Genomic DNA, 25,562 nt, shown 5'->3' with positions numbered 1-25,562 from the left:
CTGCAGCCACAGTTCAGTTCTCGTGTTATCAAGTCCCGTCACTTTTCAGATTAGAAATTTATTTTTCTGTCATTTAGGGGGATTAGTATAATCTGTGCCTCTGCTGGGTGAATGTTTCGGGCATTTGCTTATTCTTTCCAGCTTATTAAAGTTGCCAACTCTCTCTTCAGTTAGTTCTGCTCCTGTTTCAGGAGTTCCACTGCCAATCCCATGGGCTCTACAGCAAGGCTGTGGAAATGAAAATCTCAGCAAAAAAATCAATTTCTCTCGTAGACAGAAGCTGTCCTGAACTACTTTTTCATGGTTCAAGGTGGATGTGTTAACATTAAATTTCATGTAATATACATGACTCTTTTTTCTTTAAGCTGCAATTCCATACTCTCTCAGACCCAGTGAAGTATGTGGACTGAGCACTGAGATTGGGATCAGGAAGCCCTGGTTGAAATCCTGAAACTTCTACTGATGATTTGATCGTGGGTAATAATGGTATTATGATGATAGTACCTGGGGAGCCAGGCATTTTGCCCGTTGTGTTCACTGCTGTATTTCTTGCTTCATTAGTTGGTGTTTAGATTGGAGGACCATGTATCTAATAAGAAGTGGGACGTTTTCAAATGTACTCTGAGGTCCTTTGTTTTTTTTCTTATTTCTTGGGGTATTCTTTCTTTTTCTACAATTCTTTCATATTCTTCACATGATACCAATTGACGATTTAATGCTGAAGCCTGTTCATTGTTTTATTATCATTTATTAAAGACCATTTTTTAAAGGGGAAGGTGTTTAGCACATATGCCGTTTAGAACTAAATGGAAAGCAAATTTTGAAAGGGTTTACATTTAGGAATTTATGATTCAGTTTTTAATCACATAATATTAAATCTGTTTCTTTTTGTTTTGTCTTTTCATCTTATTTTGTGTCTTACTGAAAAATTGTTTAAAAATGAAAAAGTTGTTTAGAGGGCAGAGACCTAGAGCCAGACAGGTTCCTGAAAAGAGGTGACCCGCCTCTCTTGTCTGTGCTCAGTGCCCCTGTCCACAGAGTGGCTTTGCGTCACCATCGGGTGCCGGACTGCTCTCCACCAGGGCTTAGCCTGTGGCATCTGGCCCGCACTCATCCCCTCAGTGGACGGGGGCCTGCGCCAGCACTGACACCGCTTAGCACGTACGTGTGAATGCAGCGTGTGCAGGGCACTCAGCCCCTGTGCAAGGTGCTCTCACAGAGCTTTCAGGGAAAATCCATTTAATGCCGCTCTTAGACCCCAGCTGCACCCGTGGTGATTATATCTTTAGCTGCGCCCCACCTTCATTTCACTCCCTTTTTTGAAGAACTGTTGAAGAAGAACAGGAGGAAATCGATTTTGAGGAAATTAAATTTTCTTCTAAAGCAGGATGATGTGTTGGAACAGCGCAGGGGAGCAGGGGCTGGAGCCGCCCGCCTGGTCGGCGTTTCGAGGGGCAGGGGTGCGGGCCCGGGGCTGCGTGTGCGGGCGCCGTCTGCAGGGTGGGTGGCCACGCTCCGCTCACGTCTCCCTTGTCCCTCAGCTGCAGACGGCAAAGTCGTGACGTGCGCCGCGGTGTGGAGGATGCCAGCGGAGCTGGAGCCGGGCGGCCACGAGTCCCCAGAGGATGCAGCGAGCCCTGCACACGCCCTGGAGCTGCTCTGTCACCTGGGCCCCGCGGCCCACGGTAGCACCTCCTGGTAGGTCCCGCCCCTGTGTGCCCTGGCAGGCTTGGAGGCAGGCGCCCACCACAGAGGCCTCTCTGCTCTCTGAAGAAGATGGCATAAATTGCTTGCTTCCGCTCTCTCTTAAGTGTCAGTTGTTTCCCAGATGAGACAAATCTGTGGACACCCTGCTGCACACGTACTGAGAAAAGCTGCGTCCAGATCCTTTTCTTCTAAAGTCAGTCTTGCCGGGTACCTGCCGGGAGGATGGCAGTCAGGTGCCGTACAGCACTTAAGCGCTGCATTGCTTTTTACCTCATAAACACACCTTCACTCAGCAATCCTATGCATAAATTAACTTACTTGTTCCCTTGGGTTGAAGGCTTATGATGTCTTCTTCTGTGGACCAAGTGTGGACGCCCCGTGTGCAGGTCGCGCTGTGCCCCCAGCCCTCCGAGGCTTTGTCCTGCATTTATTTCCCCAAATGTCCTGTGCAGTCTCAGGACGGAGGGACGCCACCACCATCCCTTAGGGCTCCCAGGCCCCTGGCTGCCTGCGTGCGGCGGTGGCGGGATTGCTGTGCCCCCCATGGGAACGCACGGATCCTCCTCACACCACTTAGGGCTCACTTGTCGAGTCGCCAAAGCCTTGGCAAACTCAGGAAGCCGTGCTTTCTAGAAGGGGCCGTGGGAACGTACCCTTGTTATGGGTGTTTACGGTTACAACGGTAATTGTTTTACTTAATACGGTCCCACTCCCACATGCGTGTGCATGCGTGTGCTTGTGCGTGCATGTGCGTGTGTGTGCATGCACATGAGAAAAAGCCTCCGTGTAGTCACTTCTTAGTCACCCCTACCAATTAAACAAGTTTAATCCAGCAGGTATTTATTAAGCACCTGCTGCACACGCCTGCCAGGCTCCAGGGACCCAGGGTGATGGGTCAGGGGACGTGGCCTCGAGGAGTCACGGTCTCTCGGGGAGGCCGTGGTGTAAACATCTAACCGAGACCCAGGGCAGGTGGGAACCACGCTGGAGTCGTTATGAACCGTGTGCCGTGGGCCCCCTGAGGAGAGAGTCCCTAATTTTTACTAGAGGAATTGATGACGGAGTCTCTGAGGAAGTGATGTTTGGAGCCGGGACTTATCCTGGTCCCCACCGTCAGCTGCGTTTGGAGGTGGGGAGGGCGGGGGGAGCAGAGCTGGGGGCCTGCGTGGCCAGGGCCCTGGGGGGCCTCTGTCTGTCGGTCTGTGTGTGGAGGTGGTTCGCAGGCGCCAGGTCGGGCTTGTTGCTTTTTCCCGGGAGGCCGGCCATCCGCACAGAAGGGGTTGTCCTGCCCCCTGAGAAACTAGCAGAACAGCGCTGCACACCACACAGAGCTGTTCGGAGCCCACGTCTCAGGTGGCAGCCCTGCTTCCCCAGCAAACGTTTGCACGTGTGTGTGTGAGTGCAAGAGTGTGTGCACATATGTGCGTGCACGTGTGTCTGTTCCAGGAGCTACCCCGGCACTGGGGAACGGGTGAGTGAGACAGTGCAGACCCGCAGTCATTTCGGGCGAGGCCGGCATATACAGGCGGCGTCCATGCCTTTGGCAAGTGCGGAGGGGTGAGCGCCGGGAGGGGGCCTGCCCCTGTGGACGAGGGGATGAGGGGACGAGGGGCTAAGGGAGGGGCCGTCGTCCGCTCCCCGCTCCCCACCTGGGCCCAAATGCTCCATCAAAGCTGCCATCGTGGGGGAGCAGGCCGCGCCCGCCCACGGGCATCGTCGGGAGGTGGATGCAGCGCGCCCGCACTCTCGCCGGTGAAAGGGAGCATGCTAGGAGGTGAGTGTCGGTGTCTAGACCCGTCCTCCTCGGAGTGTCCTCGGAACGCCGTTGCTCCCGACTTGCTGCTCCTGTTCAAAGTGCTTCTTGAAGTCTTTTTTGTTATCCGTTGCATCGCTCTGTGTCTTTGACCTTTTCACCTGTGGCTGCAGGTGCGGTTATCGCAACAGCTCAGAGAGACCCTGCGTGCCCGCCCGTCTCCCCCAGCGGGGACCCTGCACCACCGCCATCGAGGCAGCCCACAGCCCCACGCAGGTTCACGTGTTCTGCACCCACGCCTGTGTGTGCCCTGAGCTCCCTGCATCTCATCACGCGTGTCAGTCTGTGTAGTTATCACCACGGTCGGGGCACAGAACCAGGATCGCTCGGGCCACCTTGTTGCGGCCACCGCCGCCCCCCCACGCCCCGCCCTTCATCCCGGGCCGCCGTGAGCCCGCGCCACCCGGTGTGCCGTCTCCGGGAGAGCATGCTGCACGTGGAGTCACGCCGTGTGCATCTGATGGCGGCTTCTGCATCATCGTCCCTCCTTCCTTCTTACTCTGAGTAGGACTCCGGGTGGGGTGGACACAGTCCGTGTAAGTGTTCCCCTGTGGAGCATCTGGGTCCCCGGCTCCGGGCTGTTGTGCGTAGAGAGCCTCTGAACAGTACCCTGCGCACCTAGGTCTCCACTCCCCTGGCCAGGTGCCTGGGGGCAGCTGCTGGGCCACGCGGCACAGTGTTTAGTTTGGTGGAAACGGCCGCACTTTGCTCCAGAGGGGTCGTGCCAGCCGTGTGTGCGGGTCCAGTCTCGGCATCCTCATCAGCACGTGGGGTTGTCGTGCCCGTTCTTTTAAGTATCCTCGGTGGTGTCAAAGTTTCATTATTAGATAGGGAATATGAGTTTTGGAGATTTAAGTCTGGTGGATCCGTGGAGGTGAAGGACACTGTCTGTGGTCAGACATGAGGCAGTCGGTGTTTCGTGTTCACTTGCGTGCTTTCCTTTTGGCTTATTGTTTGTGCCGAGAGCGGTTCCAGGAGAGGGACTCCCAGGAGCTCTGACCATCGGCTGCTGCTGGCCAGAAGGGAGTGTCCAGGCACGCCACACAGTCCCAGTGCCCTGGAGTCGCGGCTGCGCTGACAGGCAGAGGTGTGGGGCTCCTGTCCTCAGGGCCCCCCAACCTCTCCTGCTCTGGAGCGGGGGTGGGGCGTGGGGTAGACGGCTCCCACATCTGCATCGCAGCAAGCAGGGTCAGCTAGCGCACGGTGGGTCTCTTGCGCTCACCTTCCCCGAGGTGGCTGTAGGGTCACTGGAAAGTCACCTGTTTCTGTAGATCAGGTCTCCATTCCTGAAAAGGAGGTGACATTTCTCGTTGTGCTGATGGCAGGGTCTCTGGAATGTGGTACTTTGCGTGGCTGTAAATAAGGCAGTGAGGGGGCTGGTGTAACGTACCCCCCAGACCCTTCCAGGCCTGACTCCCCGGTTTCGCCCTGTGGGGACACAGGTCCCGACTTGGCCTGGAGGGGCTGCCCCGTGACCTGCAGCACTCAGCTCCTCTGGGTTCAGTGCCCCCTCCTCAGAGAGGTCCTTCCAACCATTGTCTCCGAAATGATCACTGCTCCAACCCCACTCACGCCTTTCTGTCATTTTACCCAATCTTATCTCGTCATAGCAGTCACCACCTCCTGACCCTCCCCTCTCTGTGCTTGTGCTCCTGCGTCTTTCTCTGTAGCCTGCGCTTCCTCTGGGCAGGGGCCTGTCAGGATGCAGGCTGAGTCCTGTAACCTGCATCAGCACCAAGGACAGTGCCTGGAGCACTCCGCCCTCATGTTGAGTGAGAAAAGGAGCGAATTGGGGCCGCAGAAACGATGCTGAGTCAGGACTGTGACCGGGCCGTCGGGGGTTTGCTTGCATCACCTTGTCATTTCTCACAGTGACCCTCTAAAGTGGGGACCACTGTAGGTAAGATAACTGTAGGCCAGAGAGAGGAGGAGATCGCGTCCAGGGCCCCTCGCTCCTCAGGGGAGTGACTGGGCCTCACAGCTGGGCAGTCTGGCTGCAGGAGCACGCCTGCAGGACGAGGACTGGGAACCGCCTGTGGCCGTCACTCTGTGCTTTGGAAGTGGTGTCAGGCGCTGGGAGTATAGACGCATCTTCATCAGAATAAGTTCGGGGAGTGTTCATGCATCTTCCTGCTGGTACCTTCTGGATGATCAGTGTAAACGACTTCTGCTCTCAAGGGGATCCCCTCATTTTGCAGATACTAGAGTCATTGTCTTTTCCGCATGCTTCTCCTCTCCCTCCTGGTTCGCTCCTGCAGTCGGCGTCGTGATTGTGGAAGAAACGGTGGGCCTGGGGTCCATGGCCCTGGGCTCTGCCTGCAGACCTGTAGCTAATTCACGGCATCCCTTTGGCAAGTCAGGTCAGTTTGGGCTTCATCCCCTCGTCTGTAAAATGGGTTGAATTCAGGAGTCTCTGATGTTCTTTCCAGCTCTAAATTCACTGGATGCAGTGAGCTCTCTTTCACACCTGCTCAGTGCCATGCGCCTTTCCCTGAATCTAGTCATAACTCGTGACCCTCTTTCCACTCTGCCTGTTGCGCTGAGGTGAGGGGCACTGGCTGCTCTGCTGCTCAACAGATGCACGGCCGTGACCACGCCACTCACATGAGGTCCTCCTGGGTGAAGTCAGTTCAGCTGGTGGCGGGCTGCCTGCCGGGCTTGGACTGAACCATGAGGATGCTTTTACCGAACTGTGGTCTTTTCACCATTTTCAGGGTACCTCATCCCGTCATACTCCAGGTTATGTATATTAGCTGCCTTAAATCCTTTTGGAAGGATATGGGATGTAGATAAGTAAAATTAATACAATTTGACCTTGTTATGTTGAAGACACTGAGGTGAGAGTTCGTCCTAGTGTCACACGTGTCGTTGACACTCTTTCCCTTTTCGGGGGTAGGTGAGGAAGGGCTGCTGACAACTCCCACTTCGTGTGCTGGGTGCTCGTTCTTCTCTGGAGTTCGGGGTCTCCCGGGGTCAGCGCTGACGCTGACTGGTGATGCGTTTTATCAGCACGTGCGGCGTCTACATGGACAGTGATCTGGGCACGTGGGGGGCTGCAGACCCACAGAGCTCTCTAGGGCCTCCTGGCATTACACCCCTGTCTCCCGTGTACACTGGCGTCTTTTGGAGCCCCGGTGAAGGGGAGGTGTTCCGGAGCGTGGCAGGTAAGAGCAGGAAGGAGGTGACGGTTCTCTGGCACCGGCTCCCTATGAGGTAGGGGCTGTATCACCGCAGAGATCGGCCCAAGGGCTGATTGGCCACCACAGTGTAGTTTTGTGGCTCTCCGTCTCCTTCTGATGGTGAAGAGGCTTTCTAGCTGCTGAGGAGTTACGCATCTTGGCTGTGGATTAATGCTTCCTGCTGGAGAGTGGAAGCAAAGTCAAGATAATGGAAACACGCACCATTTCCCAAGTGGTGTGTCGGGAGCAGTCATACAGATTGCAATGTTCCACGGCCGGTGAAAATCTCCTTAAGGGAGAAATCACTAAAGTTGGAAACCAGCAGCTTTGGGGGATGGAAGCGAAATCAGTGGCAGTCAGCTGCAGCCCCTCCTCACACACCCTGCCCCCCCAGATCGTGGAGGGGCCGCGACGGGCTGGGTTAGCCTCACTACGGGGCACGTGCCGGGTCTTTCTCTGCTGTCCTTGCAGATGCCCGTGGCACTTGCACAGTGACTGCTGACCTCTGTTTTCTGGGGAGAAGATACCTCTGCAGTGCAGATGGAGGTAAATATCACACTGGAATGCCAGGCCGGCTGAGAGGGTCAGGAATTCCTGGGAAGCGGGTGTGCATGTTACCGTTCTTATTAGAAGAAGGAAAAAGGGCTGTAAGCTTTGGTGTTGAGCTTAGAGAGGAAAGAGAAGAAAAGAAACTTGTGCAGGTCTCCAAATACTTGAGGTGGTTTGGCCAGAAGAAAGGATTTGGCCTCCTCTCTGATTTTGTGCTTCTTCTTTTCACTTCAGTGTATAGAACAGTGTAAGTTGACTTGGGTGAATGTTACAAAGAGTAAATTCAAAGTTATCGTTGATATCTTTCCAAAATTGTCTCTGAGGATACACAAGAAAAGATGTTTGAAATTTTCAGAGATCTTACGGTATGATTCTGCTGCCAGTGACGGTGGAAAGGTCTCTGTGATTATGACAGTGTCATCACAGAAGATTTATCAGATTTTATAAGGTCCAGGTTTGTGCTTTCTGGTTTCATCCAACCTAGATGTACTTAGGTGTAAGGTTTTTAAACTGGAGCCCTGAAGTTGCTTCCCTGGTTACTGGCTCACTGCTGAAGTGGTCCGCTAGCTTTAAGAGAAGCCTGGAATGAGGCCTCGCATCCCTTACATTGTAGGAAAAGAACAGTCAGTGGTTTTACAGGACAATATAAAGATGTCTTCCTCTTTCACTTTGGCTAGAGTCTCATTTGTCAAACGGGGATGGTCGTCAGAACCACCCTGGCGCCTTGTAAGGGTCATTGAAGCTAAGTATTAGGAAGGGGGTGATGAGGAAAAAATAGTAAAATGCACTGTACAGATACAGCTTATCTGGGAAGAGTCAAAATACGAAAATCTGAACGTACGGTGCAGAGTATAAATAATTATTTATATTACAGGATAAATTCATATTCTTTTTGAGTTCAAGTTTCCATTAAATACTAGGGTTCAAAGTGTGTTTCAGTTGGTTCTCTCATGAACCCAAAGGGTCTTTCCCAGAACATGCTGAGCAGACATATACCATTGTATCCAGTGGGATAGTTTAGGAGAATGTATTTTTTGAAGTTCTGTTTGTGATTATTTAAACTTGAGGTTTAAATAGTTAAAAAATGTAAACCCGAAGGACCACTAACTCTGCCTGGAGAATTTTAAGCTGTAGTCGATTTTTCTTCTGCTGTTTGAGAAACAGCGTGTGGGAAGAGGGGGAGAGCAGGGACAGCCAGGGCTGCTGCTTGGGGTTCGGGGGCTGTTTCACGTCAAAATGTGTCATGGCTCCGAGCCAACCCTGAACTTGCTGGTGAGACCCAGGAGCGGAAGGCTTGAGCTTCCTGGGCGCGCCGCTAAGCCGCATGGCGCGCACCCTGCCCTGCACTTACCCTCTTCTCCCTGCCTTGGGTGGAGTCTGCAGTGAGCGCCCGCAGTGGGCCTATGCAAACTTGGACTTCAGGGCTGGGGAGAGTCAGCCGTTCCAGGGTTGAGGGCCCTGCACTGCCCTCTCTGGGCAGAAGGACAGGACAGGAGCCTCGCCCCAGGAGGGCCAGTGCAGCTGTGTCCATTGGCTCCGCACCCGCCCTGCGCTGTGATAGGCTCTGGGCCCCGGACGTGTCCCGCCCAGGGAGGCTTCTGAGGAGCTCAGGTCCTTCTGCCCACACACTGTCCATGGCTGGGCTCTTAGTGGGAGGGTGTGTTTCTCTTGAGCCATGCACGTGGCTGATGGAAGTGTGTGTGTGCAGGTGAGCAGTGTCAGAAGAAACACAGACTTTCGATAACTAAGTCACCCAGTGCCCAAAGTCCCACAGTCATCTGTTGTCAGAAAGGGGTACCCGGCAGTGCATAAGCAGGATTCTTTCACTACCAGTATCCGTGTGTCTCGGCCACAGGAAACCTTGCATCCACAGACCCAATCAAAGCGGGCTTCCTGACTTAATGGTGTGACTCTTAAAGTGATCTTTTTTGTTAATCCTTGTAGCATTTATGAAAAGCTATCTTGTGTTCTGCTGTGATTTTTTGGACTTTTGAGCAGGAAGAAATAAACCAGATTGCCAAATCTGTGTATTTTGAGAGATGTATAAACTGGGGAAATAATGTATTACATTCTTTCTGTAAAGGGTTTTCAAAATTTGACTGGTAACCACTGATATAATCACCAATGACTTAGTAGATTCGTTTCTGCCTTGGGGTTTTCCCTTTTTCAGTAAAGTAGTGACTGTGGGTTTCAGAATGCCCCGGGAACTAGTGGTCTTGGCCCAGCCCTCGTGTGCTGGCTCTTTGGTTTCCGCAGCATGTGCAGCCGTCCCCCGCCCCTCGTGTCGGGGTGGTTTCTGTCCTCCTGGCAGTTATGCTGCCCTGACGGCCCTATTTCTCACCCGAAGAGGCTGCAGGGAATAGGTAGGATATGTCAGTTACGTGAATTAAAATTAATTTTATATTGAGGTTGTTTTAAGAGTTTCTCAGTGTCCTTTGAGTGTCCTCACCCCAGGTGCCAAAATCCAGAGTATGAATCATTCATTTTGGAGTCACTTATCTGAAGAAGAGATGTGTGTGTTTTGTTTGATCAGCATGAAACCTGCCAGATGAGAACCATGTTCCTGCCGTTAGGTCCTTGTTAACTGCCTCAGAGAAGTTTAGATTTGTTTTTAATTGGGGTTTATTTGTAGAAATGGCCCTTTTCTTGTGTTTTTCTCTCAGTGATTATGAAGGGATATAGAGTACATATATTAGGTGTATGCTACTTTGTTCAGGACTTGTTAATATAATCTTATGTCCACTCACATTCATGGGTAGAGTGTGATGAAGCAGAAACGTGGATGATTTTTATGAACAAAGAAATAAACTTAGTTTGGAGTAGCAAGTATAGCAGAAATTCTGGGTTATTTTCCTGTGTTTACAGCACTAGTTTCATGGTGATGAACCATGACGCAGTCGAATTTCCTTTTTGTTTTTGCACTTTGCACGCTCCACTTGTTCCAAACACTCGTGATCATAGGGGTTGCCCCCTGTAAGCTCGCCACACTTACTTTCAGATGTGTCGCCCTGGGTAGACAATAAATAGAAGCTTTGCTCAGCAGTTAGGTGCCCTGTGATACATGGCGTCTCATTTGGCGACAGTGCTATGTGCACCTTGGGGACCCTCTTCTTTAGGAGGGCTCCCGATCCCACGGCTGTGTTCACTGTCCGGGGTTGATCCCACCCGGAGAAGAACACACAGAATTAGTTTGTTGCAGCTTCCACGGGAGCAGAAGTTATAGGACAAAAGGCAAATATATGAAAGGAACGAGGTGAGAGAAACTGAGAGCTGGGAAGCCAGGGTGAGGCTGACAAGGCGGGAGGCGAGGGTCTGGGCGCATCTCGCCGGTGGTAATCGTGAGGGACTGTCCACATCAGGGACTGTCCACCGATCGGGACCCACCATCACCCCGCTCGGCGGCCTGGAAAGTGCACTTAGTTTTACTGGTTGATCCTCAGTCCTGCTTATGCTTGATGCATCTTTCAGTCACCCCCCTCTTTGTGTACGTGTGGGGTTTTGTCTTCTTTTTCTTATCATTCTTAATAGTGAGCTGCCCAGACTCACCCATAACATTGGGGTTGGCAGACGCACGTCCCAATCAGAGCCTCTACCAGACGTGCCGGGCGCTGGGCCCCCGTCTCGTGTTTTTAGAGCACCTCTCCGAGCTCTGTGGTGGGAGCTGGTGGTGCGGCAGCAGTGAGGCTCTGGAGCGGGTCCCATACCTGGAAGCGGTGTGTTTACCTCTCCCTCCGTGCTCTCCCTGAGTCCCCACACCTGGTTTAGACGGATCCCAGGAGAGAAGATCCGTGGGCTTTCTCACCGTCCCAGGACGGTTGGTGGCTTTCTGCTTAATCTAGTCTTTTTCAAGGGCAGTTAACAGACTGTTAGTGACATAACTCATATACGTTTTCTGAAGTACCTCTTTTTTCCTCTCCTTTTCTACTTTGGGCATCTCTGGGCATCCAAGTAAATATGACAAGGTTAACTCCTGTAGCAGGGAACAGGCAGACGTGTGCCCTTTCCTTTCAACTGCACGTAAGTCAGAGATTACACACTTAGATCCCCTCAGAAGTAAATGGCAAATGCTCAGAGGCACGCCTTAATTCCTGAAGATTCTTCCATGTGGATCTGCCTCCCTCAGGACACATAGAGGCTGAGCCAGAATGGCCCAGCTCGGGCAGATGTTGCATTAGTTCCAAAAAGCCCTTAACTCCAGCTTGCCCAATGCTCTTGTGTGTGTGTGTGTGTGTGTCTGTGTTTGTGCCTGCGTGTATGTGCATGTGTGTGTGCGTGTGCATGTCTGTGACTCAGAACGAGGGAGACGAGCTTTGGAACAGACTTGGGCATCTTTCTCACCCATCCCCCCCTTCCCCTTTGTCCGCTTATTTTGAAGCTTGGATCCGAGTCCCAGCTCTGGGGTTTGCCTGGTCTCTGCTCACTGCAGCCAGGGCTCCGTGGGGAGCAGCTCGGGTGCCCGGAGCACAGCTGCCCGGGGGCCGGAGGGGGGCTGACACTTGCCCGGCAGTGCAGGGACCTACGCCGTCCTTGAGGGGAGCCAAGGTTGGGGCGAAGATGCTGAGAGACAAAGAGAATGAGAATATGGGGGAGGCTTCCCATTTCATGTATTGACCTTAACACAGTGCCGAGCAGAAGCCCTTGGCGCAGGGCCGGGGCACTGGGCTCTTGAGCCAAGTCACTGGTTCCTGGGTCGGTAACCCCAGACCCTGGAAGGTTCTCAGACCCCGAGGGGGGATCATGATGCGTGGCTCACTTTTGGACAAAGACCACCAGAGGAAAGCCTGGGTGCTGCTGAAAGTGGGGCTGGTGACTCAGGACCCCAGCTGCTGGGAGTGAAGAGCAGACAGTGAAGCACCATTGAGTTTGGGTGCCTTTCAGGGCAGGTGCAGAGCTGAGTTTCTGAACGCTCTCGCTCGAGGATTTTTTCCCTTAAAATAAATCTCCATGGAATTATTTTTGGTGCATGTAAGGGTGATAATTTTAATGTTCCAGGCAAATTTCAAAGTAAGCTTTATGGTTTTTCGAAGGGGAGCTGTTGCATTTGGGGTGGACAGTCTTTGTTGTGGAAGGCTGCTGGCATATTAGGGGACATCCAGCAGCCCTGGCCCTCCCAGTCATCAGGAAAACCCAAAAGTGCCCCCCCCCACCACATACCCCTCGAGGGCAGTGCGGTCCTCAATTTAAGAGGCTCAGCTCTAACTGCATCTGATAATATATATCTAGGACTTATTCAACACCTACTGTGTGCAGGCACTGTTCTAAATATCACCCTGATCTTCACAAACCAGTACTGTTGACTACTTTTACACTGCTGTTACCCCCACTGGACAGAGGAGGAAATCAAAGCGCTAGGAGATTACGGCACCCAGAGCTGGGACTCCCACTCCAGCAGGCTCGCCTCAGACTCTGAGCTGACCTAATGCCCCTCACTGTTCTGGGCCATCTACCTTAGATGCCGTCTGTGTTTTCAGTTGTGTGTGTGTTTTGTCTGAGTGTGTTTAGTCTTTAAAAATCCTTAATTCTGAAAAGTGAGATGTTTCTTTGGGTTAACAAGTCATCACTTTACCTTTCTGGAAGGTTCTTCCTGTGGACACGCTTGGGGGTTGCTGCATGGAACCACTTCTCAGATGCGTTTGCATGTGTCTTGGTAAAGATGCGTGTGTCATGGGGACCAAGGCACCATAAGGAAACAGTGATTATCTGCTTTGTTTTTCCCAAGTGTGTCAACACAGTAAGTCAGTACGATTAGCTGCTTTTTGTGTGTGTGTGTGTGTGGTACGCGGGTCTCTCACTGTTGTGGCCTCTCCCGTTGCAGAGCACAGGCTCCAGACACACAGGCTCAGCGGCCACGGCTCACAGGCCCAGCCGCTCTGCAGCATGTGGGATCTTCCCGGACCGGGGCACGAACCCGTGTCCCCTGCATCGGCAGGCGGACTCTCAACCACTGCGCCACCATGGAAGCCCCTGATTAGCTGCTTTAACTCGAGGTGTCAGGCAGTGTTCCTTCGTCACTTTGCCCAATGGTGATATTGAAGCTAAGGAGCTTAAAAACGATGAGCTCTCAGGCCTGGTCGTGACCTGTGGTTCTGGAGTCAGCCCTTGGTTGGAGGCTCAGCCCTGCCTTTCACAGCCACTGCATTTGGGGCAGGCCACTCAGCCTCCCAAGTCTGGCCCCTCCTCTGTGAGTTGAGGAAGGGAAGGGGACTCCCCTCGTGGGCTGTGGTGCAGCGGACGGAGAGGAGAGCGCCGGCACCCTGCCCCGGGAGCTGCCCGTCATGTTGCTGGCACCCTAGCCCTGGGACCCAGGGCTCTCTAGGCAGACAGCGCCCTTTCTCCCCACACGTCCTCACGGGAAGTTGCGCTGGAAGGAAGGCCTGCAGTAAGACTTCAGCTTTCCGGCAGGGCTGGGACGGTGTGGGTCAGACAAGGGCTGTGCCCAGACACTTCTGTCTCATTGAGGTCCTTCTCCACATCCGGACCAAGCGCCGATGGGGCCGTGTCTGCTAGGGGCCCAGATTAATAGCTCGGAGTGATTGCTCAAAGGGAAGGGCTCTGGCTTGTCTCTGGTAATTTTGTTCATGTGTATTATAAGCCTTTACAATTTTTACTTTATAATAAATGCAACAAATCTTTACTTAAGATTTCTCATCACTTGGAGTTGAAACAACAAGTCCATTTTGAGCCTTATTCAGAGAATTTTAGTTCCAGGAGCACCTAGAGTTTTCTGTTATTATCAGGTGCTTTCAAAAACTAGGCGGGTCTATGGCAGGGACCTGAAGAACCTTCTCCCTCTTGCCAGGTACCTCCAGAAGTCACGGAGAGGTTTTGTTGCTTGGAGTGTGCGTGTGTGTGTGTGTGTGTGTGTGTGTGTGTGTTTTCAAAGCATACTTCTGATGAAACATCCTCTGTAACTAAAAGCAAACTGCTGATGTGCGCATGGTGGTAGCTCCTGACCTTCAGACTGGTAACGGCTGGAGTGATGCCACCGTAATGCCCTATTGGAACCATCTTTTAAAGTCATCGTGATGCTTAGTCTGCTTCTAGGTCTTTGAAGAGAGAAGTAATAGGTAGATGGTCTCAAGGATTTTCCCTTTTTCCTTTTTTGATACACGTTTCCCAAGGAGAAGTTTTGACTTGTGTCTCAGCCTTAAGATGTTCTAAGTTACTAGTGGAAAACGTACATGGACTTAAACTGCCCAAGGATTACTTTGCTGAAATTCTTAATTCTCATTTTATGAAAGAAAAAGCCCTTTTTATGGCAATTCCAGTTCCTCAGGCTTGGTACCTGAGGCCAGCTAAACTCTGAGGTTTTAGACTTTTATGGAGCACGTGGCCTTGTGGCTGTGGGATGGCCCCCTCCCCTGGGGTGGGGCTGTCTTCTCCCGAGTCAGACGTCTTTATTGCTGGGCAGAGCTTGGGAAGAGGTGTGCAAGCTGGACCTTCTCAGCTGTCACCTGCCCATCTACTGGGACAGGGCCGTGGGTGACCCTCTACCAGGACAGGGCCGTGGGTGACCCTCTACCAGAACAGGGCCGTGGGTGACCTTCTACCAGGACAGGGCCGTGGGTTGGGGGACCCTCTACCAGGACAGGGTTGTGGGTGACCCTCTACCAGGACAGGGCCGTGGGTGACCCTCTACCAGGACAGGGCCGTGGGTGACCCTCTACCAGAACAGGGCCGTGGATGACCCTCTACCAGAACAGGGCCGTGGGTGACCCTCTACCAGGACAGGGCCGTGGGTTGGGGGACCCTCTACCAGGACAGGGTTGTGGGTGACCCTCTACCAGGACAGGGCCGTGGGTGACCCTCTACCAGGACAGGGCCATGGGTGACCCTCTACCAGGACAGGGCCGTGGGTGACCCTCTACCAGGACAGGGCAGTGGATGACCCTCTACCAGGACAGGGCCGTGGGTGACCCTCTACCAGGACAGGGCCGTGGATGACCCTCTACCAGGACAGGGCCGTGGGTGACCCTCTACCAGGACAGGGCCGTGGGTGACCTTCTACCAGGACAGGGTTGCGGGTGACCCTCTACCAGGACAGGGCTGTGGGTGGCCCTTTTCTTCCCTCTCTCCCTATTTTGCATTTTTCCTTGGTGTTCATTGTCAGTTGTCTGAACTCTACATAAGTGTCCCCATGAAAACAGGCTACCAAGAGAATTTCAGTCAGCTTGCTCCAAAGATGTGTCTTAAAAATTAGAATTGCCATTATCTTAACAAAATAGGAGCCACAGATTTCAGTACCGGATTTCTTGGTGTCTCTTCCAGTTATGGTGTTCCTTGTTTACTAGATATTGTACATTTTTCTTTGTTATTATTAGAAAAGATACAGTAAGCTCTTCAATACAGGAGTGATGTACTGTGAGAGCTTTGTGTGTGTTTTTAAACTATAAATGAGAAAGAAATTGTAGTTTTGAATTACATTATTGTGATAAAAGTAATAATAGCTCATTGACAGTCTTGAAGAATGGTATTAGGGAGGGGCACCCAATCAATCAGTATTGTATTCTGTGTGAAAGAGAAATTGTGAGGGTCTCTATCGATGTCTTCAATACTCAGGTGTTTGAGGATGTGAAATGAAATTCTCCTCTTTATAAGCACTTAAGAATTTCATCAGGGAAGACAGAAATTCACACTTGTGATCAAACTGAAAAATTTTTGATCTCTTCATGGTTTTATCACAGAGATGATGTGATTTTTGTCTTTTGTTATTCAAATATGTATCAGTTAAGAAGGTTTTGGCTGCAGGTAACAGGACACTGTGGCTCACATAGGCTGAAACAGAAGGCTGTTATCTGACATCTCAGGCCTCATGGGTACTTCAGGGCTGTGACCTCCCCACCCCCTGCCCCACAGTGCTCTCAGCTCTGCCCTCCCAGGAGGTGGCAGCGAAAGACATGGGCATCCTCTCCAAAATCACACTGTCCACCTGTGCCTCTTCAGACCCAGTGCCCAGCAGGCCCCCTTGTGTCTCTGTGGCCAGAATTGGTCAGCTCTCCATGCCTCAGGCTCTGGGAGAACCTGTCAGCAGTGTCTCAACTCCAGCTGCCATGGCAAAACACCACAGCTGGGGGCTTACATGACAGAAATGTTGATTTCTCACAGTTCCGGGGATCGGAGGTCTGAGATCACGGTGCAGGTGAGGGCTCTGTTCCTGATTTGCAGATGGCCGCTTTCCCACTGTGTGTTCACATGGCAGCGAGAGAGAGACAGAGATATAGAAACAAAGACAGAGATATATAGGGAGAGAGACAGAGAAATAGACAGGGAGAGACACAGACATACATATATAGAGAGACAGAGAGCTCAGGAAACTCTGGTGTCAGCCTGTACTGGGCACTAATCCCATCATGGGGCCCCACCCTCCTGACCTCATTGAACCCTAATCACTTCCCAGGTCACCCCCCCAACACCAGGTGACTTTGGGAAAGGACACAGACTTTCAGGCCACAGCAGAATGGTAGCCTGGTACTGCACCATGTCATTGCAGAGCTGTTGACAACACTGCTGATGACAAAGGGCTGGGCAGAGGCTTTGCTGAGGGCCACGTGTAAGAGCTCTTGGCCTCAAGGTGGGACTCTCACACGTCATGTAATGCTTTACCCCCTCCTTCCTCAGTGTCGCGTGGGAGCCCGCGGGAGACGGGAAGAGAGTCATCTCGTTGGCTGACAACCACATCCTGCTGTGGGATTTGCAGGAAAGCTCCAGCCAGGCTGTGGTGAGTAACAGGAATTACACAGTTTGGGTTTTTTGTATCTTTTTAATTTGACCTTTCAGCCAAATTCAGAATACACTTCTTGATCATACATGTTTAGAATTTTGACATTGTTCATGAAATAATTAATGAACAGACTGAATCATCAGTCAAAGAATTGAATGATTGTCTCTTTCAGGCAAAAACTGTTTGGGATTCAGGCCTCAGGGCCATGTACAAATAGGACACAGAACCCTGGACGTTGACAAAACTCCCCCCTTTGGCCATGATTTGTCCAAAAGAGTTAGCAGGATATCCAAAATTATAGTCTTCCGTTTCAAGTATAAGTCTTTCTAATGAATGGATTTTCAATGTGTATTTGGTTAAAATCATCTTTCAGGTAGGAGCAGTCATGTAGGCAAATTTCCTGGTTGTGAAAATAATGGTTGACTGTGACCCAGTGACCTTTCAGCCTGCCCTCCTTTCATTCACGTGTGTGCACGGTCCTGAGGGTGTAGCCGTCAGGCACGTCAGCCATCTGTCCACGGGGACGCTGGAGCCCTGGCCTGCACACAGACTGTCTCTCCGTCCCGTCTCCACCCGTCCTGTCGTGCACCCACATGTCACCCTCAGATCCTGCCACCGAGGCCGAGAGTAGCTGTCTCTGCAAGTTCCCAACCAGAAGGTTACGTCTCTCTCAACAGGCCTGTTCGTTCCCAGACCTGTTTAATATTTAGCAGCAACCTTCTTGGGAACCAGTTTGGCTTTCAAATATTCATCACTTTGAATGCTTTGTCCTTCATGGAGTAAATACTCTGCCAATTGGTATATTTTCATATATGATCCCTTAAAGTTTCCTCTTATAAAATGTGTTTTTTGCATGCATTCATAATTTCATTGCATTTGCATGTCAAAGCGACAACTTTAGAGAGAAAACCAAGACATTTGAAATGAAAGCTTCTAATGCCACCTACTCAGTTGGGCCTGGGGCCCACCTGCCACGGGCTCATGGACGGCGTCTCTTGGACAGGTTTCTTCAGTGAGCTTGCATCTCACCTTATCCACTTGTTCCCGGGATGCGTGGTCAGCACTTTCCCCTCGTGGTACCCACAGTGTTCGTAAAGCCTATATCTTCACCCTCTGGGTGAAGAGATGCGTGAGTGGTGATTTATCACTGTCGATACGTGACCCAGAAGGCAGACCCTTCACAGTATGGGGTGTCCTGTCTGAGTCTTTTTTTTTGTTTTGTTTTGTTTTTTTCTGTCTGAGTCTTAAAGCTGCATTGTCAGAAGGTGTCTCCCAGGCTTCAATGTGAACTTAAGAGTATAATACTTCAGGAAAGAAATCACTATTTTTATTAAAGTTAAAAAAAAAAAAAAAGACACATCTCTGTATCATGGAGTAGAACAGAAATTTCACCCAGACTTTCAAGCTCAAGCAGGGAACTCGAAGGAAACTGGCTGCCTCCGATTGTCCTCGTGGCCCCCGCAGGTCTGGGCAGACGCTTGCACAGTCCCCCACCTTCCAGGCGGACTTGCGAGGCCGTCTGGGCCAGAGTCCAGGGGCCCCTCCCATCCACTAACTCCAGCCTACCTCTCGGTGGGGTGTTCCTCCAGACTGCATTTGAGGACAGAAAGGGACAGTGCTCTCCTATGAAAGTGCCGGGGCTCGAGGCAGGCTCGGGGCGGGGAGCCTGGTCCTGGTCCAGAGGATGCTCCGGGCCGGCTGAGCGGCTGCCGCCCCGCCCAGCAGGAGGCACCAAGGGGAGCCGGTGGCGTTAGGATTCAGTGGCTCCCAGGGCCCCGACTTTGTGGGCCCCGTCCTGTCATCAAAGCGTGAACACCTCTTCAGACCCTCAGTCATCTCAAAATGACTTTACGGTGGGTGATTAATCTGTAACTTATTTTCTGCAGAGACCAATTTCGTTTTCTCTCCCCCTTTTTTATCTGCTGTCAGCAGTTTTGTCGATACCACTTTGCGACCCTCGGCTGGAGTATTTAATACTGAAACCTTCCTATCGATTTCGACCGTCTTCATACCCGGCTCCTCAATTTTTTTTCTTATTGTTTGAGGATATTGCCTTCTGTGGTGAATCTAATCTTATGCTCACTGCATCGTTACCTTTTGCAATTAAATTGGAGGCTCTCTGCCATTTATAATCGTTAGTGGAGCCCAGGGGAGGCCTGAGGCGGAGGTTCCATGGGGTCCTGGACCCCGATGAGGGCCAAGGCGGAGCCTCCCTGTTTGGGTCTGTGCGCGTGCATCTCTGGGTTCTAGCTCCTTTCACTGGCTGTGGAAAGAAGCAGCTTCTCCTGAGGTGCAGGGGCGGCAGAGCGGGAGGAAGGGGGCCCGGTGTCACCCACTCAAGGTGCAGGCCTGGGGGCAGCTGCCCACAGAAGCACTTCTTTGAAGGGAGAGAACGGGCTTCAAGGACACAGTGTGTTTTCAGAAATTAGTAGGCCAAGGTTTACACCGTACCATAGGAGGCCCGAGCACAGGCAGACGCGGAGCAGGCGGCGACCGGGGACCATTCCACGCAGCCGTGCCCGCTGAGCCCGGAGCACAGGACGTGCTTGCCGTCTGGGCACAGAGCACTGGGCGCAGGCTGAGCCCCTTGGGACCAGGGCAGAGGCGGGTCGGGCCTGGTGGTGCGGCCCGGGCTCCCCGCTTCCTCGCCCGTGGCCCTACCTCCCCCGGCTTCCTGGGCTCTGGGTATGGCCACAGAGAGGAGGGAGGCTTGCTCAGCGGGCCCCCGGTCAGACCCAGACCCTGCGGCGCTGTCCTGGCAGGCTGGGTGCCCACAGCGCAGCCAAGCCCGCGTGGCCCCGCCTGGGGGCTCGTCTCTGCCTCCGCCCTGATGGCCGTGGGACACGCCCATCCTCCGGACGCCCCAGGACCAGGGCCTCACTCCCGCCCCACAGACAGCAGGGGTCTGGACAGCAGCCCTAGATGAGGGTGCGTTTCTGTCACTCAAGCCCCTGGTCCCGTTGGGGAAGCAGGTCCTGGTGTCGCCTCCCTTCTTCTTCCCAGGGCTGAGGTTTTTCTTTTTTCAACAGACTTTTATCTTTTAGAGCAGTTTTAGGTTCACAGCAAATTTGAAGGGAAAGTGCAGGGATTCCCCATCCCTCCCTGCACAGGCCCGGGTAGACAGGGCAGTTACTACAGTGACGAGCCCATGCTGACCTGTGGCCGTGCGTCTGCGGATCTGGACACGTGTGCTGACACGTATCCATCATTACAGATTCATACAGGGTGTCTTCACTGCCCTGAAACCCTCTGCCCCACTGGCCCTCCCTCCCTCTAAGCCTGTGGCAACCACTGATCTTTTTACTCGCCTGCAGTTCTGCCTCTTGCACAGTGTCCTAGAGCTGGGGTCGTACAGGGTGTAGCTTTTACAGGCCAACTTCTTTCTCTAGTCATTGCAGGTAAGGTTCCTCCGTGGCTTTTCATGGCCTGACAGTTCGTGTGTTTTTAGCGCCAAGAGATATTCCATTGTCTGCAAGCTTCTTCATTTTGATAAAGTTCAGTGTATGAGTTTTACAGATGGTGCCTTGGGTGTCAGGTCTGAGGACTCTGGGAACAGCTTTGGATCTTGAAGTGTTTCTCCTGTGTTTTTCCCTAAGGGTTTTACAGTTTGCATTTTACATTTCAGCCATGGTCCATCGTGAATCGGTGTTGGTAGACAATGCCTGTGCCCTCTCTGGGGACTCAGGCGAGGACAGAGTCTCGGGGCCTTCACTGTCCTGGGTGGGGTGTCTGTCTGGAGTGGAGCAGTTGTCGAGAAGTCTCCTGGCCCCTGGGCTGCAGGGAGCAGCATTCCTGGAGCTTTGGGGGTCTGTCCCCAGGGGTGTTTCTGGGTTGGGCCCCATGCGGGAGAGAAAACACAGACCCTCGACTCTATGTGTGTTCCTCGTGCCCCAGGGCCCTCCCTGGTCAGCCTGTTCCCCACCTGTGTTTGTTCTGTGTATAAAGTCCCGGGTTTTTGCTGCACTTGGTGGGAGCTGTAAAGAAAAGTGCATCCGCCCCACCCTCCCAGCCGCAGAAGTCCCTGAAGGGAATTTGAAGGTCACAGCCCTCCTCTGGGCCCCTCACCTCCCTCCCTCGATGCCTGTGATGCCCGAGGGCATGACAGCTCTTGCCTCTAACAGAGAGGAAAGTCCTGCCCGCCAAGGCGCCTGGGGGGCATCGCTGGCTGGGGGCAGACGAGGGGCCGCGGGGGCTCCCTGGACCCGCTGTGCAGGTGTAGCCAGGACTCACTGAGGGTGCAACAGCCTGCCCTTGCTCACTCATTTTAAAGTAGCTCCTTTAAAGCGGGGCACAGACCTCGGATCCTGTAATCTGACCCCTCGCTTCACAGGTGAGAAGAGTGAGGCTCAGGAAGCAAAGGACTTTCTGAAGGTGGCCTGGGTGACAGATGTGTGTCTGCAGTTCAGGCCCGCTCTGCCCCGTCGTCCCACAGAGACGTGTACTGAGGGCCTCTCGTGCACACGCGCCCAGCCGACCCTCCTGCAGAGCTTGCACTTGGAATCTGCGTGTCTTGGATGGGCAGCAGCATTTTGTCCTGTGAGCGGGGATTAGATTTTGGGAAAGAGTCAAAAGTTATCTGGAGCAAAATCTAGTAAATAAGGTAGTTAAGCAGGCTTTATAATGTAAAGCTAGTTAGTGGAAACCATGTTCAGACTCTCTGAAAACTGGTTTTCTTTCTGTCTTTCTTTTTTTCATTTTTATTGGAGTACAGTTGATTTACAATGTTGTGTTAGTTTCAGGTGTACAGCAAATGAATCAGCCATACATATATCTACTCTTTTAAAAATTTTTTTAGATTATTCTCCCATATAGGCCATTACAGAGTACTGAGTAGAGTTCCCTGTGCTACACAGTAGGTACTTGTTAGTTATCTTTTTTTCTTTTTTTTAAATTGGAGTATAGTTGCTTTACAATGTTGTGTTGGTTTCTGCCGTACAACGAAGTGAATCATCTATATGTATACATATATCTCCTCCCTCTTGGACCTCCCTCCCCTCCCATCCCGCCCATGTAGGTTAGCACAGAGCACCGAGCTGAGCTCCCTGTGCTATACAGCAGGTTCCCACTAGCTGTCTGTCTTACACATGGTAGTGTATATATGTCAATCCTAATCTCCCAATTTGTCCCACCCTCCCATTCCCCACTCCGTGTCCACATGTCTGTTTTCTACGTCTGTGTCTCTGTTCCTGCCCTGCAGATAGGTTCATCTGTACCATTTTTCTAGATTCCACATACATGCATTAATATGTGATATTAGTTTTTCTCTTTCTGACTTACTTCACTCTGTATGACAGCCTCTAGGTCCATCCACATCTCTACAGATGACCCAATTTCGTTCCTTTTTATAGTTGAGTAATATTCCATTGTATATATGTACCACATCTTCTTTATCCATTCTTCTGTTGATGGACACTTAGGTTGCTTCCGTGTCCTGGCTGTTGTCAATAGTGCTGCTATGAACATTGGGGTACATGTGTCATTTTTTTTTTTTTTTTGTGGTACACGAGCCTCTCACTGCCGTGGCCTCTCCCGTCGCAGAGCACAGGCTCCGGACGCGCAGGCTCAGCGGCCATGGCTCAAGGGCCCAGCCGCTCCGCGGCATGTGGGATCCTCCTGGACCGGGGCATGAACCCATGTCCCCTGCATCGGCAGGTGGACTCTCAACCACTGTGCCACCAGGGAAGCCCCACGTGTGTCTTTTTGAATTATGGTTTTCTCAGGGTATATGCCCAGTAGTGGGATTGCTGGGTCTTATGGTAGTTCTATTCTTAGTTTTCTTTTTTCTTAGTTTTTTAAGGAACCTCCCTACTGTTCTCCATAGTGGCTGTATCAATTTACATGCCCACTAACAGTGCAAGAGGGTTCCCTTTCTCCACACCCTCTCCAGCCTTTACTGTTTGTAGATTTTTTGATGATGGCCATTCTGACCGGTGTGAGGTGATATCTCATTGTAGTTCTGATTTGCATTTCTCTAATGATTACTGATGTTGAGCATCTCTTGATGTGCCTCTTGGCTATCTGTATGTCTTCTTTGGAGAAATGTCTGTTTACGTTTTCTGTCCATTTTTGGATATGGTTGTTTGTTTTTTTGATATTGAGCTGCATGAGCTGTTTGTATATTTTGGAGATTAATCCCTTGTCAGTTGCTTCATTTGCAAATATTTTCTACCATTCTGAGGGTTGTCTTTTCGTCTCATTTATGGTTTTCTTTGCTGTGCAAAAGCTCTTAAGTTTCATTAGGTCCCATTTGTTTATTTTTGTTTTCATTTTCATTATTCTAGGAGGTGGGTCAAAAAAGATCTTGCTGTGATTTATGTCAAAGAGTGTTCTTCCTATGTTTTTCTCTAGGAGTTTTATAATGTCTGGCCTTACATTTAGGTCTTTAATCCATTTTGAGTTTATTTTTGTGTATGGCATTAGGGAGTGTTCTAATTTCATTCTTTTACATGTAGCTGTCCAGTTTTCCCAGCACCACTTATTGAAGAGACTGTCTTTTCTCCATTGTATATTCTTGCCTCCTTTGTCATAGATTAGGTGACCATAGGTGCGTGGGTTTATCTCTGGGTTTTCTATCCTGTATCATTGATCTATATTTCTGTTTTTGTGCCAGTACCGTGCTGTCTTGATTACTGTAGCTTTGTAGTATAGTCTGAAGTCAGGGAGCCTGATTCCTCTATAGCTCCATGTTTCTTTCTCAAGATTGCTTTGGCTCTTCGGGGTCTTTTGTGTTTCCATACAAATTTGGTATATAGTAGCATGCATTTGTCAGTCCCAATCTCCCAATTTATCCCTCCCCTGCCTTATACCCTGATAATCATAAGTTTGTTTTCTACATCCGTGACTCTACTTGTGTTTTGTAAATAAGTTCATTTGTACCCCTTTTTTTTTAGATTCCACATATAAGTGATATCATATGATATTTGTCTTTCTGTGTCTGACTTACTTCTCAGTATAACAATCTCTAGGTCCATCCATGTTGCTGCAAATGGCATTATTTTGTTCTTTTTTATGGCTGAGTAATATACCATTGTGTATGTATATATACCACAACTTCTTTATCCATTTCTCTGTTCATGGACAGAAAACTGGTTTTCTCGTGTGACTCGTAAAAAGGTATTCCAAAATATTTTGAGTGGTGTCTGCATTGTTACCATAATAATACCTTTAGAGCCACAGCTCTCAGATAGCAGTCATTTGAATTTATGTTTTAGGATATTTGTTTAAAAAAAAGAAGCCATGATCTCTAAGAAAACATGGATTTAGTAACATATCTTAATATCATAGCTTAATAGCTGCATATGCCTTTTGGTTTTGTAAATATTGGAGACAATGAGTAGTTTTTAATCTTCCAGGTGGATCTTGGAAAAAATCATTAGATGCAGAGTGGGCTGAACGGAGGTATTTAGCTAGGAAGTGTTTCCTGAGCTTGCAAAAGACTTCTTTCTGTAAGAAAGAGTAAATGTACATTTAGAAACTAAGAGTGTGTGAGAAAAAGCAGCTGCTGAGCTGGGAGGGCTGACGTGCTTGTCACTGACATTGGGGTTGAATGCCTGCTATGGCCACACAGCCTGGGGTGTGACAAATATAGAGATATTGTCTCTGCTTTTTTGTAGTTTGCCACCAGTTACAGGGGCTGTAGGTGCAGGTGAGCCTTTAATTCAAATGTTCAGGTTTTCCTGGAATAGTTTGGGGCAGGCGTGGGCCAGTGGCTAAGGGGACGTGGAGGACTGGGAACACATGGACACGGGAGAAACACTGACAGTTGAGTCAAGTCCCACTCACAGTGTGACCTTGGGCGAGTTGCTTGGCCTTCCAAGCCCCAGCGTCCACATCTGTAGAGTAGGGCAGTTTAACAGTAACATTATGTGAGGACAACATCCCCCGTGGTGCCTGGTGCACCGCGAGCAGTCTGTACAGGCCTGATGGAGGGATGCATGGACGCGTGGACGGATCAAGCGGCTAGAGTACACAGTCTCCACAAGTGGATTACAACTGAGCGTCGGGTCACCCAGTAGGATCCTAGTGCAAAGGCAGGAGGTACAAGGTGGAGAAATCGAGGTGCCGAAGAGCAGTCTGTGTTTACTTGGCAATTAGGTTACTTTCCCCGAAGTCGGCAGGTGCTAATCCCAGTTCAGACAGGAAGGAGCAGTGAGCTCTGGTTGGTGCGGAGTTTCTGGTGCTCTGAGCTTCATTGTTCTTCCCTCTTCCTCCCTCTCCAAAGAGTGAGCTACAGTGAGGTCTGTCTCTCCAGCACATCACTAGTGTATCGCTGGTGTGACAGAAATACTTGTTACATTCTCGTCCATCTTGGCCAAAAACTTTAAATCTGCCCTCACAACCTTTCCTGTTTTGAGTCTGGAGCCGAGGTCAGGCCCACATTTGTGGGTGTCGGACACACGTTTTTCTTCACAAGGAGAGGTTGGGTTTTGGTGCAGCAAAGGGGAAAAGCCCTTTTAGTTCTGTTGTTGTTACAAATAAAGTCCTGTTGGAAATGAACTAAAAATAAATTGAAAATGACCTCAAGTTCCTCACCCGTGCTGGCACCTGCTGCCTTGTGTGCATTTTCTAAACACAGGAGGACTCTGGTTTCCAG

The 25,562-nt window shown here is 51.0% G+C and overlaps 1 protein-coding gene across 4 annotated transcripts in view; it reads left to right on the top strand.

Annotated features, from left to right (window-relative positions):
- EIPR1 (EARP complex and GARP complex interacting protein 1) overlaps positions 1-25,562 on the top strand; it is an 89,614-nt gene that overhangs the window by 51,307 nt on the left and 12,745 nt on the right. For all 4 annotated transcript variants that reach the window (XM_082642794.1, XM_082642793.1, XM_082642795.1 and 1 more), the window contains 2 exons: positions 1,542-1,698; positions 16,867-16,966. In XM_082642794.1, the coding sequence (XP_082498920.1) occupies positions 1,542-1,698; positions 16,867-16,966 (257 nt within the window). The remainder of the gene's footprint in view (positions 1-1,541; positions 1,699-16,866; positions 16,967-25,562) is intronic.

Source organism: Mesoplodon mirus, assembly GCF_964341445.2.
Source record: "Mesoplodon mirus genome assembly, chromosome: 14".
Classification (NCBI taxonomy): Eukaryota; Metazoa; Chordata; class Mammalia; order Artiodactyla; family Ziphiidae; genus Mesoplodon; species Mesoplodon mirus.
This window is presented reverse-complemented; position numbering and strand designations above follow the sequence as displayed.